Raw genomic sequence first — 22574 nt, 5'->3', positions numbered from 1 at the left:
TTCTTGATTTTTGATTTCATTTTTTTAAAAACTGAATTTGAAAGCTTCATCTTCTGGACCTCTGCTATCTGTGTTGTACTTCTGGCAGTACATATGCCTCCCCATCCCCCCCAAAGACTCTTTGTCCTATTACTATTTCATGATTCTAACAAATACTATTTTATGGCTAGGACAGAAAATTTATTTGTATATGTGTATGTTTTCATCAGAGTCAATATTAGTGAAGATCACATTAGTGATACATCAAACCGTATGCCTGAGCTCTTATGTTGGGAATACGCAACGGTAGGCAAACCTGTAAAGAGGCCATTACTCATGTAAACAAACCTTAAATATAAGTCAGACTACACTACCCAGTCAGTAGTGAATCTGTGGTGATTCTCTTTGGGAAAACCAAAATCTAATTAACAGCATATAGAAAAAAGTGAATCTATATTTAGCAGGCAAAATTAAGCTGTATTTTAAAAGTGGTACTTTCTCAAGGGAAATTCATGGAAAGTACCTTTAAAGAAGGAAAGGTATGCCTGAGTCAGAAAACTCATACAAACATTTTATATATACGTTGATACGTAAGATGTGGACATGTTACGTAGCTAGCTATCTGTATAATATATATACGTAAGATTTCATTTTAAAAATGGAATTTTAGCATCAAATCTAGCTTAAAGCATTTTGGCAGAATCAACTAACTAGAGTGTATTCATCAGGTACCCACAAACCAAGTGTTCCAGCTATGAATGTGAATCCGTTATTACATTCTGGGTAAGCCTTTTAGGAACTCTAAGAAGTGGAATCATAACTCCCTGTAGTCTGTTGTTAGTTGGACCCAGATTTACTTTCCATGAAACTTGTGTATATTTCTTGGTTAAAAGATGTGTTCTTATTAGAATAGAGTCGGGGCGGAGGGCAAACCATAAAATAGACTCTTGATTATAGAGAACAGACTGAAGGTTATGGAGGGGGAGGTGGCAGATGGGCTAGATGGGTGGTGGAGATTTTAAGGAGGGTACCTGTTGTGATGAGCACCGGGTGCTGTATATAAGTGATGAATCACTAAATTCTAAACCTGAAACTAAGATTACCCTCTATGTTAACTAACTAGAATTTAAATAAAATCTTGAAACAAACAAGTGTTCTAGTGAACCCTTCTTGCTGCTGATTTCAGCTAAAACTCTTCCTAAGTTTTTGATAGATTAAAAACTTAATATTTTAGGAGGAGCCTTAGAATACAACTCCTGTAACTCCCCATCCTTGCATATAGACAAGTGAGGTCTAGAGCCTTTGCATAATTTAAACACATCAGCCGGTGGTAGCACCCTGGTATAATCTGCTGTTCTCCTGAGTCCTCAGGCCAGTGGAACTCGGGAATGTAGTTAATCTCCTGTGTTTGGTGTCACTCTCCAAATTGGAAAGCCAACAGGTTCTGGCCTACTGTATTGATGCCTTGTCTATTAAAAAACACGGGATCTTGGTGGCTTCATGTTGAACTCAACGTTTTGTATCTTGGGTGACCATTAGTAGTACCAAATAACTAGATCACTTTTGCTGTGTATGTGAAGTTATTTTCTTGTTAAATTGAATGAGAGATTCTGATGAGGGTGCAGTTCTTAGCACTCCATCTCTTATCTAGCAAATACCCAATCAGGCAGTGTTGAGTATAGAAGCCAGTCCCTGAAGACATAGATACATCCACAGACTAGTGTACCGAGCATAACACCACTTCTCTGAGGTGAAGAAAGGGTCACATTTGAGGGAAAATTGCCTCTTGTCAGATGTGTTCTCATTCATTATTTAGTTTTATTTTTCCTAAGAGAAATTTGCTGTAAATATTTGTTTCCCATTTCTATTACTAAGACAATGACTACTGTTGAGGTGACCTTACCATGGAACCTAAACTAGACTTCCAAACCCAAGAAGGCCTTTGAATGCAGAGCTCTAAGAAATCATGTGTGAATACACACTTGATCTGAAAAATTGTGTTTTATGATACTAATACCTATGTTTGCCCCCAGGCTATTTACAGTGGGTCTTTTTGGTTGGGGTTTGTGGTTGGTTGTGTTTTGTGCGCTTTTTTTTTTTTTTTTTTTAACTCTGCACCGAATGCTAGTGGTGATATTTGTTTCATTGGCTCTTAATCCAGCTAAATCAATACATGACTGTAGTGGTACTTGTCAGTTTGAGCATTTCAACAGACTAGCTTCCATTCTCCCATGGAGAGCAGTTTTGGCATTTAAAGCACATGCTTTTGGAAAACAGGTTTGCACGTATGTAAACACAGGGTTAATCCTCCACACCCTCAATTCTAGAGCTGTTGACAAAGTCATGCTTTGTGGATTTTAAAATAAACTTTTTGTCACTCTTTACAGCTTAGTGTTTCCCCCCTCCCATTTTTTTTTTTTTTTTTTTTACTCCCTCCTAAATAAGCTTCTTTGTTAAATAACTGATGTTTCTGGATCATGGAAAATAGAAAGCTTGAAACACACAGAATATATCCAAGTCGACAACAAATCTGATGACAGTTTTTGGAACGCTGGACCTTTATTTATTACTTGGGTCCTTTTTGGCCCTTCAGAGAAATGGTAAGATTCCATGCTCGTGATAATATTGCTGACTTCTCACTGGAAAGCTGTCAGCTCTGGGCAGCCTTGTTTCTGTATGGTATTTAAGTTAACTCACTACAAAAACCACATTCACACCCTTCCTCAGTTTTCCTTCCTTTTTTGTGTCGGAATGGAGAAGGGTGGGGGGGGGGTGTATTTTTTTTTCCCCCCCTGTCTGGCATATAGGAGAGAATGTTTTCTCCAGCTGGGCTCCTTTTTTCTCCTGCTTCCATGTCTGACAATCCTATTATGAGTGAGATCGCCACATACACGCGCGTGCACACACACACACACACACACACAACCTTATTAAATGAAAAATCTAGTAGTGGGCAGACAGCGAACTGACAGTGTTGTAAGCTGGGCCTCCCTCCCCTTAGCTATTTTGCTACTTGTAGATCATGGTCTAATTATTTAGCATTAAAGGGACACTCATTCTGTGGGGTGTGTAATCATATTTATAGTACCTTTTATTAGTTTGCATTCCATCGTGGTAGTGTGGTGATATCATAAATAACAGAGAAACAATATCCGATGCTTGTGGAAGGGTTTTCTTGCAGCCAGGGCCTTTTTTTCCTCGTGGTCGTCGGGTGTGCCGGGGGGAGCCGGGGGAAACGCGCCGTGCGCTCCTGGGTCCAGGGCCGCGTCCCCGGGCTTGGTTGGAGAGCCCGAGCGCCCTGCCTCGTTCGGAAAGGCCCGTCCGGTGGATTCGACGCGGTTTTAGATTTATAGCAGCAGGGCTTGGACTGCGTTTGCTGCCTTCGTCAGCTGTGAGAGCTGCCTGCTGGGGCCACTCCTGTCTGATGGAAAAGCAGCAGCTGGGAAGGTGCTGTTTCAGGCTCTTGCTGTTTAAAAAAAAAAAAAAAAAAAGTGAGAGCGAGAGGGAGAGGGGGGAAAAGTCTGCAGAGCCCACAAGCTGGCATTGGAGGGGGAGCCCGCGGTCATGTGGCCCCGGCCATCCTACCCTCTGCCCCAGGGCGGATGAGGGCTTCTTGCTCTTATCCAATCATGCCTGGAATGCCGCTCGCCACTTGGGTTATTTCTGCTATCTGTCGCGCTCGGGGCCGCAGTGCTCACGGTTTGGCAGATGGGACGCTTTTTCTTGGAGTTTGCGTCTTCGGTTTTTGACTTCTGGCAGCGCCGGGCCCCCGCTTGCCGCTCGCCCGCCGCCTCCCCGCCCCCCCGGGCACCATGGCCCATCGGCTTCGGTTTCATTTTGGCTCCGGCCGCAGCAACACGGCCCCCGAGTCCGAGATCCCGGACCGCGAGGGGGAAGAGGACCTGGCCGCGGCCTTCCACACGCTGCCGCGGCGCAGCGGCCCGCACGGCCTGGCGGCCCCGGGCGCGGGGCGCGGCCTGCACGAGGCGGTGGGCGCGCTCAAGCGCAGCACGTCCATGTTCATCCCGCAGCTGCTCGGCCCGCTCGACGCGCGCCCCACGCGCAGCTCGTCCGTGCGCATCTCGCTGCAGCGCAAGGCGGCCGACGGGGCCCCCGAGGCCCGGGACGCGGCCCCGCAGCCCGCCGAGCCCCCGCAGCCCGCCGAGCCCCCGCAGCCCGAGCCCGAGGCCGAGCCCCAGCCCCAGCCCCCCGGCAGCGCCCGCGGCCCGCAGCTCAACGGCGCGGACGCGGCGCCCAGGCCCGCGCGGGGCCCCGAGGGCGGCGGGGGGCCGCGCGCCCAGCACCGCGCCTCCAGCGCCGACGTGCGCCAGGTGCGGCTCACGGCCTGCGGGGCGGACGGGGCGGCGCCCGAGCCCCGGCGCTGGTCCCTGCAGCACGTGCCCGATGCTTCTGGAAGCCCCGGCAAGCGCTGCTTCGTCTTCCAGCTGCAGCCGCCGCCGCCCGGCGCCCCGGGGCCCCCCGGGGACTTGAACTTCGGCTTCACCGGCACCAAGGGGGACCGGCTGGTGAGGTACCCGCGCATCCGGCTGGAGCGGAGCACCTCGTACCCCACGCAGCCCCGAGCGGAGCGCGCGAGCCCCACGGAGGAGCGGGGGCGCCCGGACACGCCGCCGCGGGGCCGCAGGGGGGCCCCCGAAGCGCGCCGCACCAGCTCGGGGGAGCGGGCGCCGCAGGGGCAGGGCTGCACCTTCAAGATCCGGCAGGATCAGAACGCGGGCCAGCAGCACTTCAGGATTCTCGTGACGCGGGGCCCGGAGGAGGCCCCCCAGGGCCCCGCGGAGGAGGACGCAGGCGGCCCGGCCGGCGCCCCGGTAAGTCGGCGCGCGTGCCCCGGGGGCGCGGGGTCGCGGGGGGCGCGGGGGCCGCTCCCGCAGCTGCCGGACTCCGACCCTCCGCCTCCCCTTCCGGGAGCCTCCCTCCTCCGGGCTGCCCTCGCGGGTCTGGCCGAGCTCCGGGGCCGTGATTTGCAGCCCAGGTCTGGGGCAAGGCCCCTAAAGCTAGTCTGCGTCCGGGACGGTGCGTTGTGGATCCCAAAAGTCCGATGACTCCCGCTGGGGGATCCAGATGACCGCTCCTGCCTGCTTGCCGCAAGCCTTCCGAAATTAAAGAATTTTAAAAATGTCTTGCTTGAAATCAGTCTGTGCCGGTGGTGTCCCAGCGTGTGCATGTTGGAAGTGCATGTAAAAGCTGCTTGCAAATAGAGCCCGGGATAACGTTTTGCTTAAAAAATAACCGGTTCTCGTGAAGGGCGGTTGTCACAGGAACTGGAGTCTCGCCTCCTTAACAGTGAAGTGCACGTAGGGTTGGTCAGTTCCTCCGAAGGGCCTCTGTGCTGTGGAGGGTTGACCCTTGTTAACATAATGTATGGTCTTTGGGGTTTGTCCCATTAAGGTGAACAAGAGTAGTCATCCTTGTGGGACAGTAAGAAACGTGTTTTTGAAGCAGATTGGCTTGTGGGCCCGAGCTGGGCAGGACTGCTTGGGGACTTGCTAATGGTCAGACTGCGGTGGCCGTGCAACTTAACACTGGCCACTTGAATGTCTACCCGGGAGGCTGTATATAGAATAGCTAAGGGCCCTGTCTCCAGCTGTGGAAACAGGCGCCCTGCAACAGATTTTGGCCTTTATTTCTCCTGTGTTCTCGATCTCTCCCTCTGGGTGAGACGGAGCATGGAAAGACAGCTGCTCCTTTCACCAAGCAAATGATGACTCTGCAGCTTTTGTGGTTTGTAGTGGGGTGAAAAGTTTTATCACTTAACTTTCTCTTACGTAGCAATGACCAGCCCCTGAGTGTTCTATCTAAACAACAAGCTCCCTACATTTTGAAATGGATTTTTTTTCCCCTGGATTTAGTTGATGACCAGTTTGGGGATATGATGGTGGACATCCAGGGAACTTTTTGTTTGGGTTTTTGGCTGTACGTTGTGACTTTTCAAAGTGGATGACTGAGTATTAGTGTGGAATTGCATTATCTTTTATTGCTGTGTGTTGAGAACTGTTTTTGGCTGCTCGAGTGACCTTTATCACACTGCTCCACCAGTGGTTTGCACCATTTTGAGGGTATAATCAGATGCTAAATGCAAATAAGATACTCTTCTAGAGTGTTCTGTAAATGTTTCTTCTTTCTCTTCTGTGCATCCTTTTATCTCTGACCCTTTTGTTAGGAAATGTGTTTGCGTGCTTTGTCTTGATCCGAACTGATATAACTTTTATGTAATAGTACAAATTTCAATAACATTTTGATATTACGATACTTCTAAGCTTCTCCTCAAGAACATACATCACAACGGTGGTAGGCTCCACTGGGCAACACAATTTCGTGCCCAACTTGCACCACCTACCAGCTGGAGTTTGATAAACAGAATGCATTCCTAAAGTTTCGGTAACTATTCCGTTATATTACCAAACACTTAAGTCATTTTGCAGTTAGATGTTGAAGACAGATGGATTTATATAATTAAAGTCTCATTTGGCTTGAGATTTCTAATGTAATTAGGAAACAAATAGGATGTACTAAAAATCATGCGTACTTAGAGACAAGGACTACTCTAACTTGAAAGGACTGTTGGAGCAGAAAACAGATTTCTTCCAATTTGAAAATTTAAAGTCTTAGAATAAAGAGCCTTGCTTAAGTTCTCTTGTGTGAATTTCATAGGTGTCGTTTGCATGTGAATTTCTATATACCTGTGTATTTTAGTTCATGTGCAGAAATTAGTAAATGGTAAGTAGCTGGGTTTTCTTTGTCTTCCTTTTTTTTTTTTTTTTTAAGCAAAAACTTCTTTCTTTAAGAAGCAGAAACAAAACTCGTCACGTAACAAAACCGTCTGCTCCATTCAACACTTTGTACGTGTTTCATACAGGCAGGGGTGTTAAGTGTAGGCAGCAGCTGCCCTGGCCTTATTTATCTTGAGGGAAAACATTCACTGGGGCGTCTACAGTCTGGCTGCCACCAGGCTTTTTTGATGGTTCACATATCTGCTGTTTTGGTCAGAAGGGTAACTTCATTATTAGTTTATGTGAAAAATTAACTAAAATCTGTTGCAGTCTGGTTTTTAAATAACATCAGAAATCTTTCTTGATTGGGCAAACTGCTCAGGATGCCTTTTACAAATGCATCGTGTCGCATAGTCTGCGCCTTAGACCTTATTTCAAGGTTCCCCTGTTGAGTGTTTGTCTGTGTCTCTGTCTCCCAAACATCCTGTGACAAAGAAGTCTCAGATGTAACATGACTTCAGAAAATGTTACCCAGCTAGATTCCTGGGGGGGAAGAAATAGGTAGCAACCCCTTGTGCTGATGGTTCTCCATCTGGTGTGCCACCCATTCAGTAAAGTAGAATGGGTTCTTGTAATCACCAGTTACGTATTTCAGAGGGCTTAAAACTGAGGAATTCCATTTGTGGCTTTTTAAAAAGATTATTTGTTTGAGAGAGAGAGCGGGAGAGAGAACGAGCAAAAGCGGGGAGCAGCAGAGAGAGAGAGGGAGAAGCAGACTCTCCGCTGAGCAGAGGGGCAGCCCACGTGGGGCTCGATCCCAAGACCCTGAGGTCATGACCTGAGCCAAAGGCAGACACTTAACCGACTGAGCCACCCAGGCCACCCCCATTTGTGGTGTTATTAACGGTATTTTAACGAATGACTTGTTTTCTTCGTTTCTGACTTACTTAGTTTGGTTGTGGAAGGCTTAACTGTATTCGAGTCTTTCTGAGGAAGTGGGATCCCTGTTTCCCAGCATTGGTGCCCCCTTTCAAAAACAGTTTCAGGCATAATCGCTGCCACGTTCTGCATTCTGCAAGCTGAATTTTCTGATCCCCTTAATGTCATTAAGTGTGTAAGGCCTACTGTGTATATAACATTACGCTGGGTGCTTGGAAAGTTTCTGGGGCTATCTTCAGTTGCTTCCTGACACGGTTTGTAACATAAACGGAGGAGGACCGGTGGGGACAAAAATAGGGTTTCTCCTGCCCACTGCATGTATCAATAGGGAAGGGAGTGTTTCTCCTTTACTTCGACCCTAGGTTCTCTGCACTTTCCTGTGTCCTCTCAGTGGACATACACTTTGCAAAAGTAGTGTAATCATCTGTTGGGATTAAAAATTAATTTTACTATAAAAACAAAAGAATATTCAAACTATTTTTATTTGAAGATTTTAGTGTGACTATCTTTTAGAGATCATGATTTTACTGCACAGAAAAGCCTTGACATTAGTACATTAGTAACTTTTTCACCCTAAAAAATAATTATTTTTATTATTATATGCATAAACCACCCTTTGTTTACAGACAGACCAAGAACACTGTGATGAATAAGCAAAAAGCTACTATTTCTTTCATTCCCTGGATTTCTGATTGGATTTTATAAACATGTTTTCCCTTGAACATAGTAACAACCTCCTAATTAGGTTGTATGAGAATATTCCAATACTGTACAACAAAATTTCAACTATTCCCATGGATGCTTTGATGTGGCCTTGCTCAGAGTTGACACTGATAGGAGTTGTTAAAAGTGTCTCTGTAGTACGTCATCACTTGAAGAAGGCTTTCATTTATTTCACTTAAAACTAACATCCCATTGCAAAAGCATTGCCTCACTCAGCCTTCCTTGCTGTTGTGTGAAATAGTGGTATTTTTCTGTTTCCAGTGAAGGTAGGTGATCCTGTCCTTAGGTGTAACTGCCATATTATATCACTTTGTGCATACTGGGAATTTTAAAAAAATATCTTTGCACAATTTAAAAGTCTGTGTAGCCAAGAGGCAGTTAAATGCTTCCAGCGATGTGACATTTTTGCTGAAAATTTCGGAGATGGTACCCCCAGTTGGTGCTTTAGCATAATGGAGAGAGAGGGCAGCTTTGGAGACCTGAAGAGGCAGCTCGGCAGTTTACTGACATGTCTGGGGAGAGCTAAGTCCCTTTTCTGAGCTTATTCTTCAGTGAAAAATGAGGATAAAAACATCCAACTCCCAGGTTTATGGTGATGTTTAAATGAGGCAGCATATGTTGAAGGACCTGATCCGTGTTAATGTTGGGGTGGTTTTCCTTCTTAACCAAATAGTTGTACAAATTTTTCTTCTTCAAGGAAGCTAATTGAGTTAACTGGAACAATCAGTTTTTGATCAGCATTAGGCACAGCATGGATTTAAGGCATGCCTGGAAATATTTAATAACTAACTTTGATACGCTATCCGATGTCCTCTCATCTGTCCTGAGTCTTTGGCTGTTGGATAAATCAGCATCGCAGATCCCCAACACCACCTGTGATAATTGGTCTTAGAAAAGACTTGAATTCTTTCATGAGCTCTGCATTGTAGAAAAGGACCTTTAATTGTATTTGCTGTATTGAAGTTTGAAACTTTAAAGCCTTTTTTGGCTTCGTATCGCTTTGCTGTAATGCTTCCATTGGTTTAGGCTGCCTGCTCATAGGTTGAGGCTTTTGAGCAGCAGTCTGATGTTATCTGTGCAGGATCTCCACGTTGTGAGATTTGCAAATTAGGGTAGTATTTTGGAATTGGCCTTATCAGATACTGCCTTTTAGAGGGTATTCATAGATGCCACAGCTGCTTCTCTTGGCTGAGCCTGGAGCCGGAGTTCCTAGGCGTTGAAATTAATCTATAATTTTGTAACACGTGTTAATAAGAAATCTGTTATCTCCACATAAAAGTTCACAAAACCAGCAGAGATTTACTCCATGTAAGAATTATCTTAAAATTTAATAAATGTTGGGTGTCTGTATAGTTGGTTTAAAAACTGATTGAGGCTAATCTAAATGTTAATGTATTTGTACAACTTGAGATGATAAAGCATATTTTTAATAAAAATAAGTAAGCACATAGTATTGCTGAGCTAGATTACTGCCCCCAAAATTTTTACCTTTTTTTTTTCCTTAGCTCTTAATGATACTACCAAGACATTTGCAATAATGAGGAAAAAGCAGGAAATTCACAGTGTCGAAACTATTGATCAAATGCGTGAATGTCAGAATATCTTAAGTTTCTCCACTGTAATTGCCAAAAGAAGCTTGGAAAGCTTAGTACATCTAGTGATTATTGAGAAGTTAGGATCCTGTCTTTGATCATCCGCTTCCCTTGATTCATACGAGGCAGCACAATATATCCCATATCCTGCTGTATATGTCCAGCTCCAGTTTAAAGATTAAAAGAGCCTAAAGGGATAGAGTGTTGAAAATATTAGTTATAAAATGTATTTCAGGAGGTCTGTGATTTTTCTGGACAAATGGAGGTTAGTGAAAGTATTTTAGCTTGATTCCTTAGGCATCCTGGGTGGATAATGTTCTCGTGGATGTTCCTTTTTGAACCTTGTTTATTCTGCTAACAGCTTATTTGGGCGAACTGGAATACGGAGGAACTATAAAAGAACAAGTGAAACAGGTGGCCTGAGAATAAGTGGTTGATGTCCTGGCCGGTTTTGTGCTGTCCTGAGTTGACACTTTGGTGGTCTCTAGGCATCACCACGTCGCTACAGGAAGTTGAGCTTTCAGTATGGAGGATGAAAGAGATTGAATTTCAAGAAGCCTGCTTTTTATACCCTGATCATTTTAGAACCATGGGCTGTTCTGACACTTTGGGACAAAGTGCTTAATGTGAGCGGGGAGGTCCTGAAATGAAAACATTAGAAATTGACTTGGAAAGGACCCTCTTTTCTTCAGATTGGCTGTGGTCCCTACACTCAGTGTTTAGATACTTTGTATCTATTCCTTTAAGCTCCTTCCTTAACTACCTATTCTTTGAAACCATTCTGTGTTTATTTTAGTGTTAAGTATTGTGCTATATTTTGCTTACTGGGTAAGCCCAAAGAGAGGGAATTACCCCACGGAGAAGAGATCAGCATTTCCCCTAGCAGATCTGCCTTTCAGAGCCTCTGAAATTTGTATAGCCTTCTTTCATGATTTTTTTTTTAATTTTATTTATTTATTAGAGATAGAGAGAGGCAGAGACACAGGCAGAGGGAGAAGCAGGCTCCATGCAGGGAGCCCGACGTGGGACTCGATCCCGGGTCTCCAGGATCCCGCCCTGGAACAAAGGCGGTGCCAAACCGCTGAGCCACCCGGGCTGCCCTTTCATGATTTAATTTTTATAGACAGGAGTGAGCCAAGGGGCTTTTATTTTTATTTTTTTAAAGATTTTATTTATTGATGAGAGAGAGAGATGCAGAGACACAGGCAGAGGGAGAAGCAGGCTCCATGCAGGGAGCCCGACGTGGGACTCGATCCCAGGTCTCCAGGATCAGGCCCTGGGCTGAAGGCGGTGCTAAACTGCTGAGCCACCAGGCCTGCCCCCCAAGGGGCTTTTATATCCCTCATACAGTAACTCAGGAGTCTACTTTCAGTCTGCGGTCTTTGGTCTTTCATCATATTGCTTACCTCTTTCTTGGGGGAGCTGCTGGGGCAGGGTAGGATTGGTACAAGGCTATTAAGTGTTTGGTGATTCTAAATAGTTGGATAGATTCACAGTTTTGTTTTCTTACTCTGTATAGGTCAGCCCAGAACTGACAGACCTTTAAAATGGATTTAATGACCCACATGTCATAACTCCTCTATTTCCTTGACTTTTTAAGGCTTCACAGTAAATTGTACTTCTTGACCATTTTTATTTTCATATTCTTTTAAAATACATGATTTAGATATTTGACTCTCTTGAAGGAAGGGGAAAAAGCTGCTTTGGTTCAGGTTTTTTTAAGTTGAATAGAAAAGTGAAGTTGGAGCAGAAATATTGAAATGTGTATATTAAGCTCCAGCCAAGAAGCTTAGCACTTCTTCAAAGCAGGGGGCTTCTGGCTAGGAGTTACATTGCACAACTAACAAGCCTTTTTTACTTTCCTGAGGAGTTTGGCTGGTTTGACCACTGCTACACTAACAGCCTAGCTCTGGGGTTCTTTTGTATTCTGCTCATGAGTGAAAATGCCTTAATCTTGGGATCAGTTCAGTACGTACATACTGATTGTGTTTTCCACTTGAAAAAGACACTAAATTGTAATAAAACTCTAAACTTTTGATGCAGTTTTAATATTTAAGCTGATTGAACTTCTTACCATAGTCGAAACCATGCTTTAAAAAAAAAAATCCTGGTACAATATTCTACATTCTGCTCATTCTAATTAGCATGCATTATTAGGGTGCCCAATTACCATACTGTAGTAGAGGACAAAGCAGTAAAAATAGTTCTACATAAACACAGTGTGCCTGAGGGCCTGCCTGCATCCCCAGTTGAAATTATATTAACAAGAGATGCTCCTATATTTTATAATATGGCATTATTCTCTAGCTAATATATGCAGGAGTCATTTTTGAATTTTATATGCATAAACATTTATAGAGCTGTGAGTTCTCTTAGGAATAATGTCAGCCAGTTCCTTTCAGTTTAAAATGAGAAAACTGAGCATTATTTTTGCAATTACAGAGAACATTCTTTTTATCTCAGAAGTATGAGATGATTATTGTTTCATAATACCACATGTGTACTTCTTGTATATATACTGTACTTCTTGTTAGAAATGTGAAAGCTTGGGAAGCCTGTGTCTTAGAGCTTTCTAGGCGACAGCCAGGACAGTGGACATGAGGCACACCTAGCAGAAGCGTCATGTAGGTCCCACTCTCGTGCTGGTACCCAGCATAGACCATGGGTAACAGGTTGCTTACTCATGGGATGGGATGCTCTGGGTCATGGTGCACAAGAACGATGCCACAGAGAGGAAGATTGAAGCCAGATCTAGAAAGATGACCAGACTTTGTCACATGGCACAGTGGGAGGGGCTTTGTTTGGAATACCGAAGGTAGAAGTGACTGCCGTGACGTGCTTGCCTTCGTTTTCCCAGGAAATTCCTTGACCATGATCAGCAAGTGTCAACAAATTGTTTTTCAATGTGAAACATTGAAGAGTTTTGCAGTGTAGTTATCAGCATGAATAATTCTTGTCCTTCCCATCAAATGTTGAGTTGAATGAACTCCTTCCTTGCCTGTCTGCCTGCCTTCCACAGAGCTGTTCTATGAGAAATCTGCCTGGTCCAGGTGGAGGACAGAGAGATACCAAGGCAGTTCCTGCCCTTGAATAGTAGTAACAGAAATTAAACTGGTGCCTGTAATCTTTAATGTAATCTATCATAGGGCCATAATTCAAACAGGAATAAGTAAGCTTGATTCTTATTAATTGTCTGTATATGTGCTGGAGAATTTATTCTGAAGAAAGGCTGAAGAAATGAATACTGTCAGCATTATTCTGACTTTCTATCTGTTCGAAATGACATTTTAACATAAGAAAATGCTCATCTGTAGTCTACATTATGATATGGGAACTGTTATGTATAGTATATGCATTTAGATATCATATGCATTTTGATTTAACAAAACAAATCCAGAAAATAACCCCACTTCCACCATTCACATTAACCATATTCACTTATATGTGGATACGGTCACTAAAATAAAATTAGTAATATTGATGAGATCTAAAACTTGAACCGAGAAATAAAGCTCAAGATTTATCTAAATCTAGGTATAAATAATTTCATATAAAGTATTACACACCATAGAATAAGAAGCAGTTAAAAAAAAAAATCAGAGGGTGCCCGGGTGGCTCAGTCAGTTAAGCACCTGATTCTTGATTTCAACTTAGGTCAAGATCTCAGGGTCATGAGATGGAGCCGCACGCTGGGCTCCCTGCTCAGTGGGGAGTCTGCTTGAGATTCTACCCCCATCATGCGATCTCTGTGTCTAAAGTGAATGAAAAAAAATAAATGTTTAAGAAACAAAACAGAAACCAACCAGATCTGTGAAAGATCACTCCTAACCTTGGAAGCAGAAAGGGGAATCACCAAGAAAAGATGGACAGACTCAGCTATATACAAGTATTAAATTTCTAAACCATGAGAAATATTAACTCAGGAAAACAACAGATGTTTTTCTTAGTGATTAATACGACTTTCTCTCACAGTATATCTTCTCAGTGTCTGTGCTTCTACTTACATAATTTTGCTAACAGATTAATGTCTCTTGTAAAAGTTCTAGTGGATACCGGGAAAACAGTGAAGTCCCCCATTCTCCTGTTTTTCCCACTTCTGCCCTGGGAAGTAGGCATGTGCAGGTGAATCACACAGAGGGATGTTCGAGAAAGGCCTAATAGCTCATCCCCCAAGCTGCATCACTCTGTACCTTTCACATTATAAAAATGGTTAATGTAAAAGTGGGAGACTTTGTGGTTGCAAATAGTACACTGGCATTGTTGGTGGTATTCATGCACATGACTTTAGAATGATTGTCGTATGTCTAGGCGTTTAAAAATGATAAGGCAGGTTCTAGATACTGAAATTTGTGTGTTGAAATATTAGAGTTAATCGAGAGGAAATCATGAACCTAAACAGAAGCCTCTATAAAGAGATGTTTCTATTTTCTGCTTTTTCAGTAGTTTGCTTTCTGTATCCTTTACAAAGAACAGATGGATGGAAAGAAGGGCTTTTAAGATTACTGGCTACTGTTAAAATAATTTGGTGATTGTGCATTTGCATTCAGGTCTCAGCCATTAGACCTTTCAGAAAATGAATGCTCCTTTAATCCCTCCTTGAGTACATTTGTCACCAGAATTTTAAAATGTGAAATTTTCTTTTCAGCCCATACGTATAGGAAATAGCTAAATTGAGTTGTGTATGTCATTATTTTTTGCTCCTGCAAGCTAATCTCATAAGAAGAGGCTTCCTGAAGTTAACATAATTAGGTACTCTAAAATGTTCCGATTCTAGTTGGATTAATACCCCCAAGTTTAGATTGCCACTTGGAGCTTACTTGGCAGTTTACAGAGAAAGTGGCCTATATTTCATGTTTGAAAATCAAGGAGCCTAAAATTCACATCCCTTCAAATGAAGACGTGTTGCCCTAAGAGGTAATGCTGGCATCATTCATTAGAATCAGAGACACTTCGTAAGGAGCTGAGGCTTGTGTTTCTAGGGGGCTCGCTGAACGAGTGATGTGTTCTGTGTCTTGGCAGAGAGATGCTTTACTTTGCACACATTTTAAACTTGTGAAGGATGCCTAGGTTTGGGGGTTATAGGGAACTGTGTTTGTCCCTAAGGAGCTGATCCTTTTGATGAGAAAAGGAGAATCACATAAACCAAGGACACAGTGATGGAGGTCGTATCAGGATGGCTCATTCCCTTTCTCGTTTTATCCCTGTCAGCTTCTGACCTAACACAAAAACACCGAGAAAAGTCGAAGAACAAAAAAACCATCATTGGCCTCATCTGGGGGACCCTGGAAGGGGCCATGTGTTTAGATTGGAGATGTAGATAGATAGATAGATAGATAGATAGATAGATAGATCGATAGATAGATAGATCGATCGATCTGGGGACCATGACACAGCAGAAATCCTGTAAAGGCCATTCATTCTGTGATCCTCTGGAGCCAAAGGTAGATGTGACTGATGGACAAGATAGCTTGTGGATGGGGTCTGGAAGGAAGCAAAAGTATTCATCTTTGAGATCAAAGGTCCTGGGTCCGTGGCTTAATCCAGAAGGAAAAAAAAAGCTTAGGATCTTCTCTCTCGCATGCATGCGAATACTTATTAGGAAATTTTTGGGAACAGGTTTTCTGTGGTTTCTTTAAAGCAGAGGCTAGAAAAAAAATCTGCCGGCATACCCCCTCCCCCAGTCGGCATGACCTTTGCATTGAAGGATAACCCTAGCCTGAAGTGCCCAATGAAGTCAGTGCAGTTTTGCACTTCATGTCCTTATCCTGGTAATAAGGCAGAGAAAACCTGCAGGGTTCTAGATGCTGGTGATCTTAATTTCAATGCCTTTGTTTAGAATCGGCTTTGGGGTGAAGGAGATGGTCTTGTGTTTCTGACTCATGGAAGCATAATAGTCATTTACACTTTTCTAAGGCTCCCTGTTTCTCATAGATGAAACCTTTTTCTTTCTTTTTTTTTTTTTTTTTTGGGCTATTAGAACAGATGGGTGGAACTCCTCCGTTGGGCTGCCTGGAGACTGGTAAAAATAATTTGTGAGGTTGCTAGTAGACGAGATGATAAAGGTTTATGCAGTGAATTCATTGGATACTTGCTGCGTGCCAGACAGCATTCTAAGTTCTAGGTATACAGCAAGGAACAAACTCCAAAACCCTTCGCCCTCATGCAGCTTACATTCTGATAGTGTGGAGAGAGCAAAATAAGTAAAAAAAAATCCAGATCAGTTCCATGGAGACTTAGCAGGGAAGGTGGGTGCAGAGCACTGCCTTTACATTTTATTTTAGATTTTTTTTTTTATTTTTTTAAGGAGGAGCATGAGGCCAGGACGGGGGCCCACGGGGCTGAGCTGCAGGGATGTCAAGACACAATGGTGAGGGGGGTGGACAGGTCGTGGAGGGCTGTGAGGAAGGCTTTGAGCAGCAGAGTGATGGGACCCCGACTCCATCTTCGTAGACGGGCCACCGGGCTCCTGTCCCCAGGCTACAGGCCGCTTGGTGTGGCGTGTCGCCCGGAGGTGCCAGAGCTGGCTGGCCCACGTGCTGTGCCCCCTCCGTAGGTCTGTTCTTCCGGACACTGGGGCAGCCCTCACTTTCTCAGGAGTTCGTCTAACCTCAGCACTTAGGCCGTCAAGCCTTCATACTTAGACTGTCATTTTCACGTTGCAGTGCCGAGAAAATGGGAAGCTTTTATTCTCCTTAAGCGAGTGTTATTTCAAGATGCTTTCTGCTGCCTGTGTCATGCCAGGACGTGGGCGGATTTATTTTTGCAGTTTTGCACCAGGGAGTCTGCTTCTGATTTGCAGATTGCATTTATTATAAGGCATATTGTCCATTGATGAATAATGTGTGGGCTACAAAGCAGATCCTCAGCTTTTAAAATAGCTCATTTATCCCGCGGGGCTCACCCCCAGAGAGAGGCAGCCCCTTCCAAAGTGTTGTCCAGGAGCAGGGGTTTATCCATCTGGTTTCCCATTTCCAAAGTCCCTGTTTTTGCTCTCCGGCTCATCGTTGTTTCCCTGATGGGCTGAGGACGTGAAGCAGACCCACACGATCTCAGTTCACGGAGAGGATGTGAGGTGGGGAGAGAGAACTTTTAAGTCAAGGAAATAGATGCTTGTTGGTCTCAGCTCCTGAAAATTTCCTGTATAATGTGGTTGAGAATAAAGGGAAATGCCAGGCGTCATGCTTTGTCCTGAAGCCCTGTAGCCACAGCCAGTGTATATCCTCGTTGCTCTGAACTGACCAACTGAGGCCCTGGGCAGAGGCTCTGGGTTTGGGGGCGGGGGAGGCTGAGGATTCCACAGAGAGCAGAAAGTTTCATTAGTGAGAACACTCGTGGGGACATTCTCACCACCTCATGGCCACAAAAGGGTCACAGGTGGGGGGGTGGGGGAGGGGGTAGGGCATGAAGTGGTTCCAGGCCTCCTCCCTACCCGGCAGAGCCCTGCGATGCCAGTGATCTTTGCTCTCAGAAACCTCCCCACAGATTGCTTTTCCTTTTGAGCAGGTTTCTTGTTTGGCCTGGGATGTTGCAATCGGCTCTCAGTGGCCAGGTGGCATCTGTTGGAATGCTGGTGTGTGTTGCCAAGCAAAACAGATGCAGGAAGATTTGCCTGAAGTGGAGGGGAAGCAGGGAAGGCGAAGGGGGGAGGAAGTGGGAGGTCGTGCTGGGGACGAGAGTGGGATTAAACCATATTTATCTGTACAAGGGGAGGGCATTGCTTTCTGAGTCTCAGAAAATCCTTCTCCTCTCAGAAAATCATGCAAGTATTTCCAAGCCTGTTGAATGCCTCTCTTTCATGGCCCACTGTGCATTCAGAATGATGTGTAAATGGTTCAGTACAGCAGAAAGAATTATTGACCTTCTGCCCAGTGCAAGCCACTGGTCATCAGGTTTTTAATTTTATTTTAATTTATTGCTGTTTCTGTCTGTTAATAGGTTGACCCTTAACAGGATAGAATCTGCCAAGGGTAATGCAGACTGGATAAAAAAAATTTCACTGATTCTCATCATCCAGCTCATCAAAGAATCCTGTGGCCATGTGCGGTTTTATTGATGGGAGGGCAGTGGTTGGGGAGGCCACTGTACCTGGGTGATGCTGACGTGTAGTCGGGGGGTGAGAACAAGTAGTCTAAAAGATTCATGCTAGTAAGAACCTAAATCTTGATGTTCTTAATTAAAACCTTGGTGGCAGTGCTGACGCAGTGTATGCATTTTCACCTCCAGCCCCAATCCACAAAATAAGTTTCCTTTCAAATGAGGCTGTACAATACCACCTGTGCCTTAAGAACAATAGAATGTTCCAGCTGAATATTTGCAAATGTATATGGGAAAAAAAGCTTATCTCCCAAAATAGCTTAGAATGAAAGGGATAATTTTCTCCTCCATTTCCAAATGCAAGAAGTAAGTGAAAGTGGGATTCTAATTCTAGACTGGCAAGACCGGTCTCTCCTGTTCTATCTTACGTGCAAACACCACTTTTCTCCAGGTAGCTAAAGTATCTTCCTTCTGTAAATACTGACTGCATGCAATTTTGTGTCACTTGAAAACTCCCCTTCTTAAAAGTGTTGACCAGTCGTCCAGGGTTCATGAGTTGCAGAGAAGTGGTAGTAGGCAGTCTGGTAATAGGTGGTCTCTCCTTTATAATATTTAAAGCAAAGTATTAAAAATGCACAGGACCTTAAAGGTCACGTGGGCCAGTGTCTCGTTTTTTAAACAGGAAAGTTTGGTGTCTTGTCCAAGGGCACACACCCAGGAAGGTGGTAGTGGAAGTTGGCTATCAGGTGGCCCGATGCCCAAACCACTGGTCTTCCCACTCCCCCAGCACAGGAGACAATTAACTGTTGCTCAGTCTTGGCCATTGGGAGTCTTTTGCAAATGAACTGCCCAAAGAGCATTCACCCTCCTCTGCTCTCCTTCAGACCTTCGTAAGGACAACACTTGGAACCTACATCAGTAAGCTTTTTTTTTTTTTGGACTCACCGTTAACCCTCTGAGCCATGGATTATTATATAATCTGGTCGTCTTTATGTAAATAAGTACTTTTTAATGATGCCATCAGGGTCTGATGAGGTATATAATCCACTTTTCTTCATCATGACAGTTCTCAGGACGCCCGCGATCTGTGAGAGGAGCTTGCAGTGACCACTTCTTGGGGGTGTCACTGCACTTGGCCCACCTCCCTCACCTCATTGGCTGCTTCTTATCTGCCGAGGACACAGAAGGTGTCTGGGTGTGCTTGGTAGGACTGTTTATGAGGGAAGAATAAATAGGCTGAGGGTAGGGATTTGAGTCATGCTCTTTGAATTGAGTGCCTGCGATCTGTTTTTCTTCCTCCCCCACATCCCTTTGCCTGTTAACGCTCCTCTTTGTCCTCTCGGAGCACGTCCGGAATCAGATAGGTTATTGTAAGATTTAAGTTTAAACATTCAGCGGGATAATCTGTGCCAGCTGTAGCATAGTTCCTGGCACATATTAGTACTTAATAAATCTTAGCTGTCTTTATTGTTCTCTCCGAAGGAGATGATGTAAATTCTTCACAGATGTGTAGAGATTGGATCGGTTCACTGCCTATCAGCTGAATTTCTACTGGCAAACACATTTTTCAGTTTATCTTCGTTTCTTAATGGCTATCTGGATTTTGTCCCTCTCCTTGAGGGTTAATAAATTTTCTACTGTGCTGAATGTGAGAACCACGGAAAAAAACATCAATAAAAAGCATTCGTTAAAAAGATTTTATGATTCGTTAGACTAACAGGTGTCAGCAACTTTTATTTTCATGACTAAAGAGGACTTTAAAGACTTAAGTGGTTTATTCGCTTTAAAAAAATTATTTATTCATGAGAGAGAGAGAGAGAGAGGCAGAGACACAGGCAGAGGGAGAAGCAGGCTCCATGCAGGGAGCCCAATGGAGGACTAGATCCCAGGACCCCAGGATCATGCCGTGAGCCACCCAGGCATCCTTTTTCTCCTCTTTTTTAAAGGCCAAACCAAGATTGCTTTTTTGGTAATGCCTGCCTTTCCCCTGAATGTATTTCTGAAAAAGTTCTTTGATATTCATTAAACTCACACAGAGTTGTCATCATTTAAGAGTTACCCTTTAGATCTCTGTAACTTTTTAAAACCAAATCATAAATCAAGATTTGCAGGTGTTTGGGGATCGATAACCTCATCGACAGTTATATAATTGCACCTACTGATGGTGTAGTTTGCTTGTGAGTAAGATAAAAATATAGGCAGCCATCCAGTAGTTTCCCCCATTGGTAATCATGGACCGTTTGATAAGAATTATATTAAAATCTTTTTTGTGCATCTTCCCTTCTTCACACTGAATGTGCCACTCTAATCTGAATTTCAGGAGTCTATTAATAAAGTGTGTGTAAAGAATTAGTTGCTAATTTTGGATGTGCTTGAAATGAGATTGTCAGCAAATTACAACTTCAAATGTAGGACTGCAGTTTGTTAAGGATTGGACATCATCCGTGGTGTGGAAGATAAATTCCAAACTTAACGAAAAATATGTAAGCTTTATTACTTCTGATTTTTTTCCCCTCTATTGGACCTTCCTTGATGTACTTTTAAGATGCTTCAAGCATCCTAGAAGATGATAGCTTTTCTGTCCAGACTTACGTTAAGATGTTACAGTATTCAACCTGTTAGTTAACTCTTTACTGATTAAAGAGTAAACCTAAATAACATTCCTCCACCTGAGTCAGTAGATAATAGCTGTGAAATGGGCTACAGTTCAGTGGTAACACTGGCAGAAAATGAATATTACTTAATTCGGCCTCCCCCAATTTAACAAAAAAGAATAAACTAAGTCCAGGGAGGTTGTGTGGTTCATCAGCTGTTGCCACCTTTGGAAACACTGACAGTCAGGATAAGTGACCCTCCTGAATGCCTTTCGCATTCCAGGTACTGTTCTAGAGTTGCAAGTAATGAGAATAGAGATGTGGCCACTGCTCCGAGGCAGTTTAGGTTCTAGCTTGTATAATGATCATGAATAGTACAAAGATACTAATAAGTAAAATAAGTACATATTCTCCTAAGTATGCCAAAGGAAGTAGACGGGAAGCTGAGACAGAGAAAAATAATAGAGGCCTACCTGAAGAAGGGTGCTCGTGACAAACCCCTCCTGAGCTGACTGTACACCCAGGAGCCGGTGGTGCGGGTGGAGCCACGCCAGGGTAAGTGCAGTTGGGCAGGAGGCCCCAGGACACGGAGGTCCTGCTTTGGGAAGAGAATTGCTCTCACAGTGCTGTGAGAGTGGGCACTGAGGGGAGGAGATCGGGACCCAGGATGATTTCAAGGAACAGTCTAGATCTCTAGGTTGTTCACAGCACAGAATCTATCCATTTGTCTGATTGTAAATGACATGGGGGCCCCTGGGTGGATAAAAATAACTTGAATTAACTCTGCTGCTCTGGAACCTGGAAAATAAAGCAGCTATTCAGAAAAGTAGCGATCCTTGGTATTTCTAGAAGGAAAGAAGAATCCCTATTTCATGTTACCTTTGAGATTACAGAGGATCGCTTCCTCCCATCATTCCTCTCAGGATAAGAAGCTACTTTTTTGTTTTTTGGTTTTTTTTTAAGATTTTATTTATTTATTCATGAGAGGACACAGAGAGAGAGAGAGAGGCAGAGACACAGGCAGAAGGAACAGCAGGCTCCATGCAGGGAGCCCCACGTGGGACTCGATCCCGGGTCTCCAGGATCACACTCTGGGCCGAAGGGAGGCGCTAAACCGCTGAGCCATCCGGGCTGCCTACTTTTTTGTTTGCTTTTCAAAATTCTCTGCCATGTATTTTGCTTCTTCTGAGATCCGGTAAAGGCGGTGCAGTCAAGAATGCATGTGAGGCCGTAAAGATTTCTTTCCACATCCTTAGACTCCACCTTCACTTGAAACATTTGGGAGAGAAGTGTAAGCTGTTTTTGTTGGGTTGCTGTTCATTTTCTGGGCACACCTAATTTGTCCAATATGCAGGCACCGTGTGGTTGGTGACCGTGGGTGCTCTAGATGGGGCTTTGTGACCACATCACGAGTTGAGCACATGCACTTGTCGCGCCTTCAGCGAGCTCTCGGGTAACGGGCAAGGTCCTCTACTTCAGACCAAAGTGGTGGGCTGCGTGGCCTTCAGTGCGGATTGTAGGTCCTGCCCTAAGACCATTTAGAGTGCATATCCATATACCCTTCTTAGAGCGAACCCAGAAGACAGGCAGAGAGATGCTTGATCTGCCCCAGCAAGGGCCAGAGTGTATTTCCCCTCCCCGGTGAAGGCGGTGGTAGTGAGGCTGGGCTGGTGCCACCCGTGTAGCCGTTGCAGGCTGGCAGCCTCTGCTTGTCTCTTGGGAATGAGTGCTGGTTGGACCCAGCTGCCAGGCAAAGCAGCCCTGGGGAGCCACCTAGAAGTTGCAGCTTTCCAGCCGTCCCCACCAAAATGCCAGACAGATGGAGTGAAGCCTTGGATGTGCCAGCCCCAGTCATGCCTGACCACAGTCCCAGGAGAGACCACAGGCTGCCCGGTCAGTCTACAGACTCGTGAGAAATGACAAATGGCTGTTATTATTGTGAGCCCTTAATTTTGGACTGGATTGTTAGCAACAGATAA

At 44.4% G+C, this 22574-nt stretch overlaps 1 protein-coding gene and 2 long non-coding RNA genes across 14 annotated transcripts in view; 1 reads left to right on the top strand and 2 right to left on the bottom strand.

Moving 5' to 3' along the window:
- Positions 1-22574, top strand: part of NEDD4L (NEDD4 like E3 ubiquitin protein ligase) — a 338487-nt gene that overhangs the window by 193104 nt on the left and 122809 nt on the right. Inside the window, exon 4 of one of the 12 annotated variants that reach the window (XM_072822137.1) lies at positions 708-762. The exons of 10 other annotated variants lie outside the window; for them this stretch is intronic. In XM_072822137.1, the coding sequence (XP_072678238.1) occupies positions 708-762 (55 nt within the window). Of the gene's footprint in view, positions 1-707; positions 763-4744; positions 4812-22574 lie in introns of those variants that run through there. One more of the 12 variants, XM_072822173.1, reaches the window with a different exon arrangement.
- LOC140631066 (uncharacterized) lies at positions 3045-21314 on the bottom strand. The gene is made up of 2 exons (XR_012028737.1): positions 21069-21314; positions 3045-3445 (listed from the first exon to the last, which is right to left on the bottom strand). It is a non-coding gene; the product is annotated as an uncharacterized lncRNA (long non-coding RNA).
- LOC140631054 (uncharacterized) lies at positions 16201-19630 on the bottom strand. The gene is made up of 2 exons (XR_012028732.1): positions 18947-19630; positions 16201-17104 (listed from the first exon to the last, which is right to left on the bottom strand). It is a non-coding gene; the product is annotated as an uncharacterized lncRNA (long non-coding RNA).

Source organism: Canis lupus, chromosome 1 (assembly GCF_048164855.1).
Source record: "Canis lupus baileyi chromosome 1, mCanLup2.hap1, whole genome shotgun sequence".
Taxonomy (NCBI): domain Eukaryota; kingdom Metazoa; phylum Chordata; class Mammalia; order Carnivora; family Canidae; genus Canis; species Canis lupus.
Note: the sequence above shows the minus strand (reverse complement) of the source record. Positions and strands in the feature narration are given on the sequence as shown.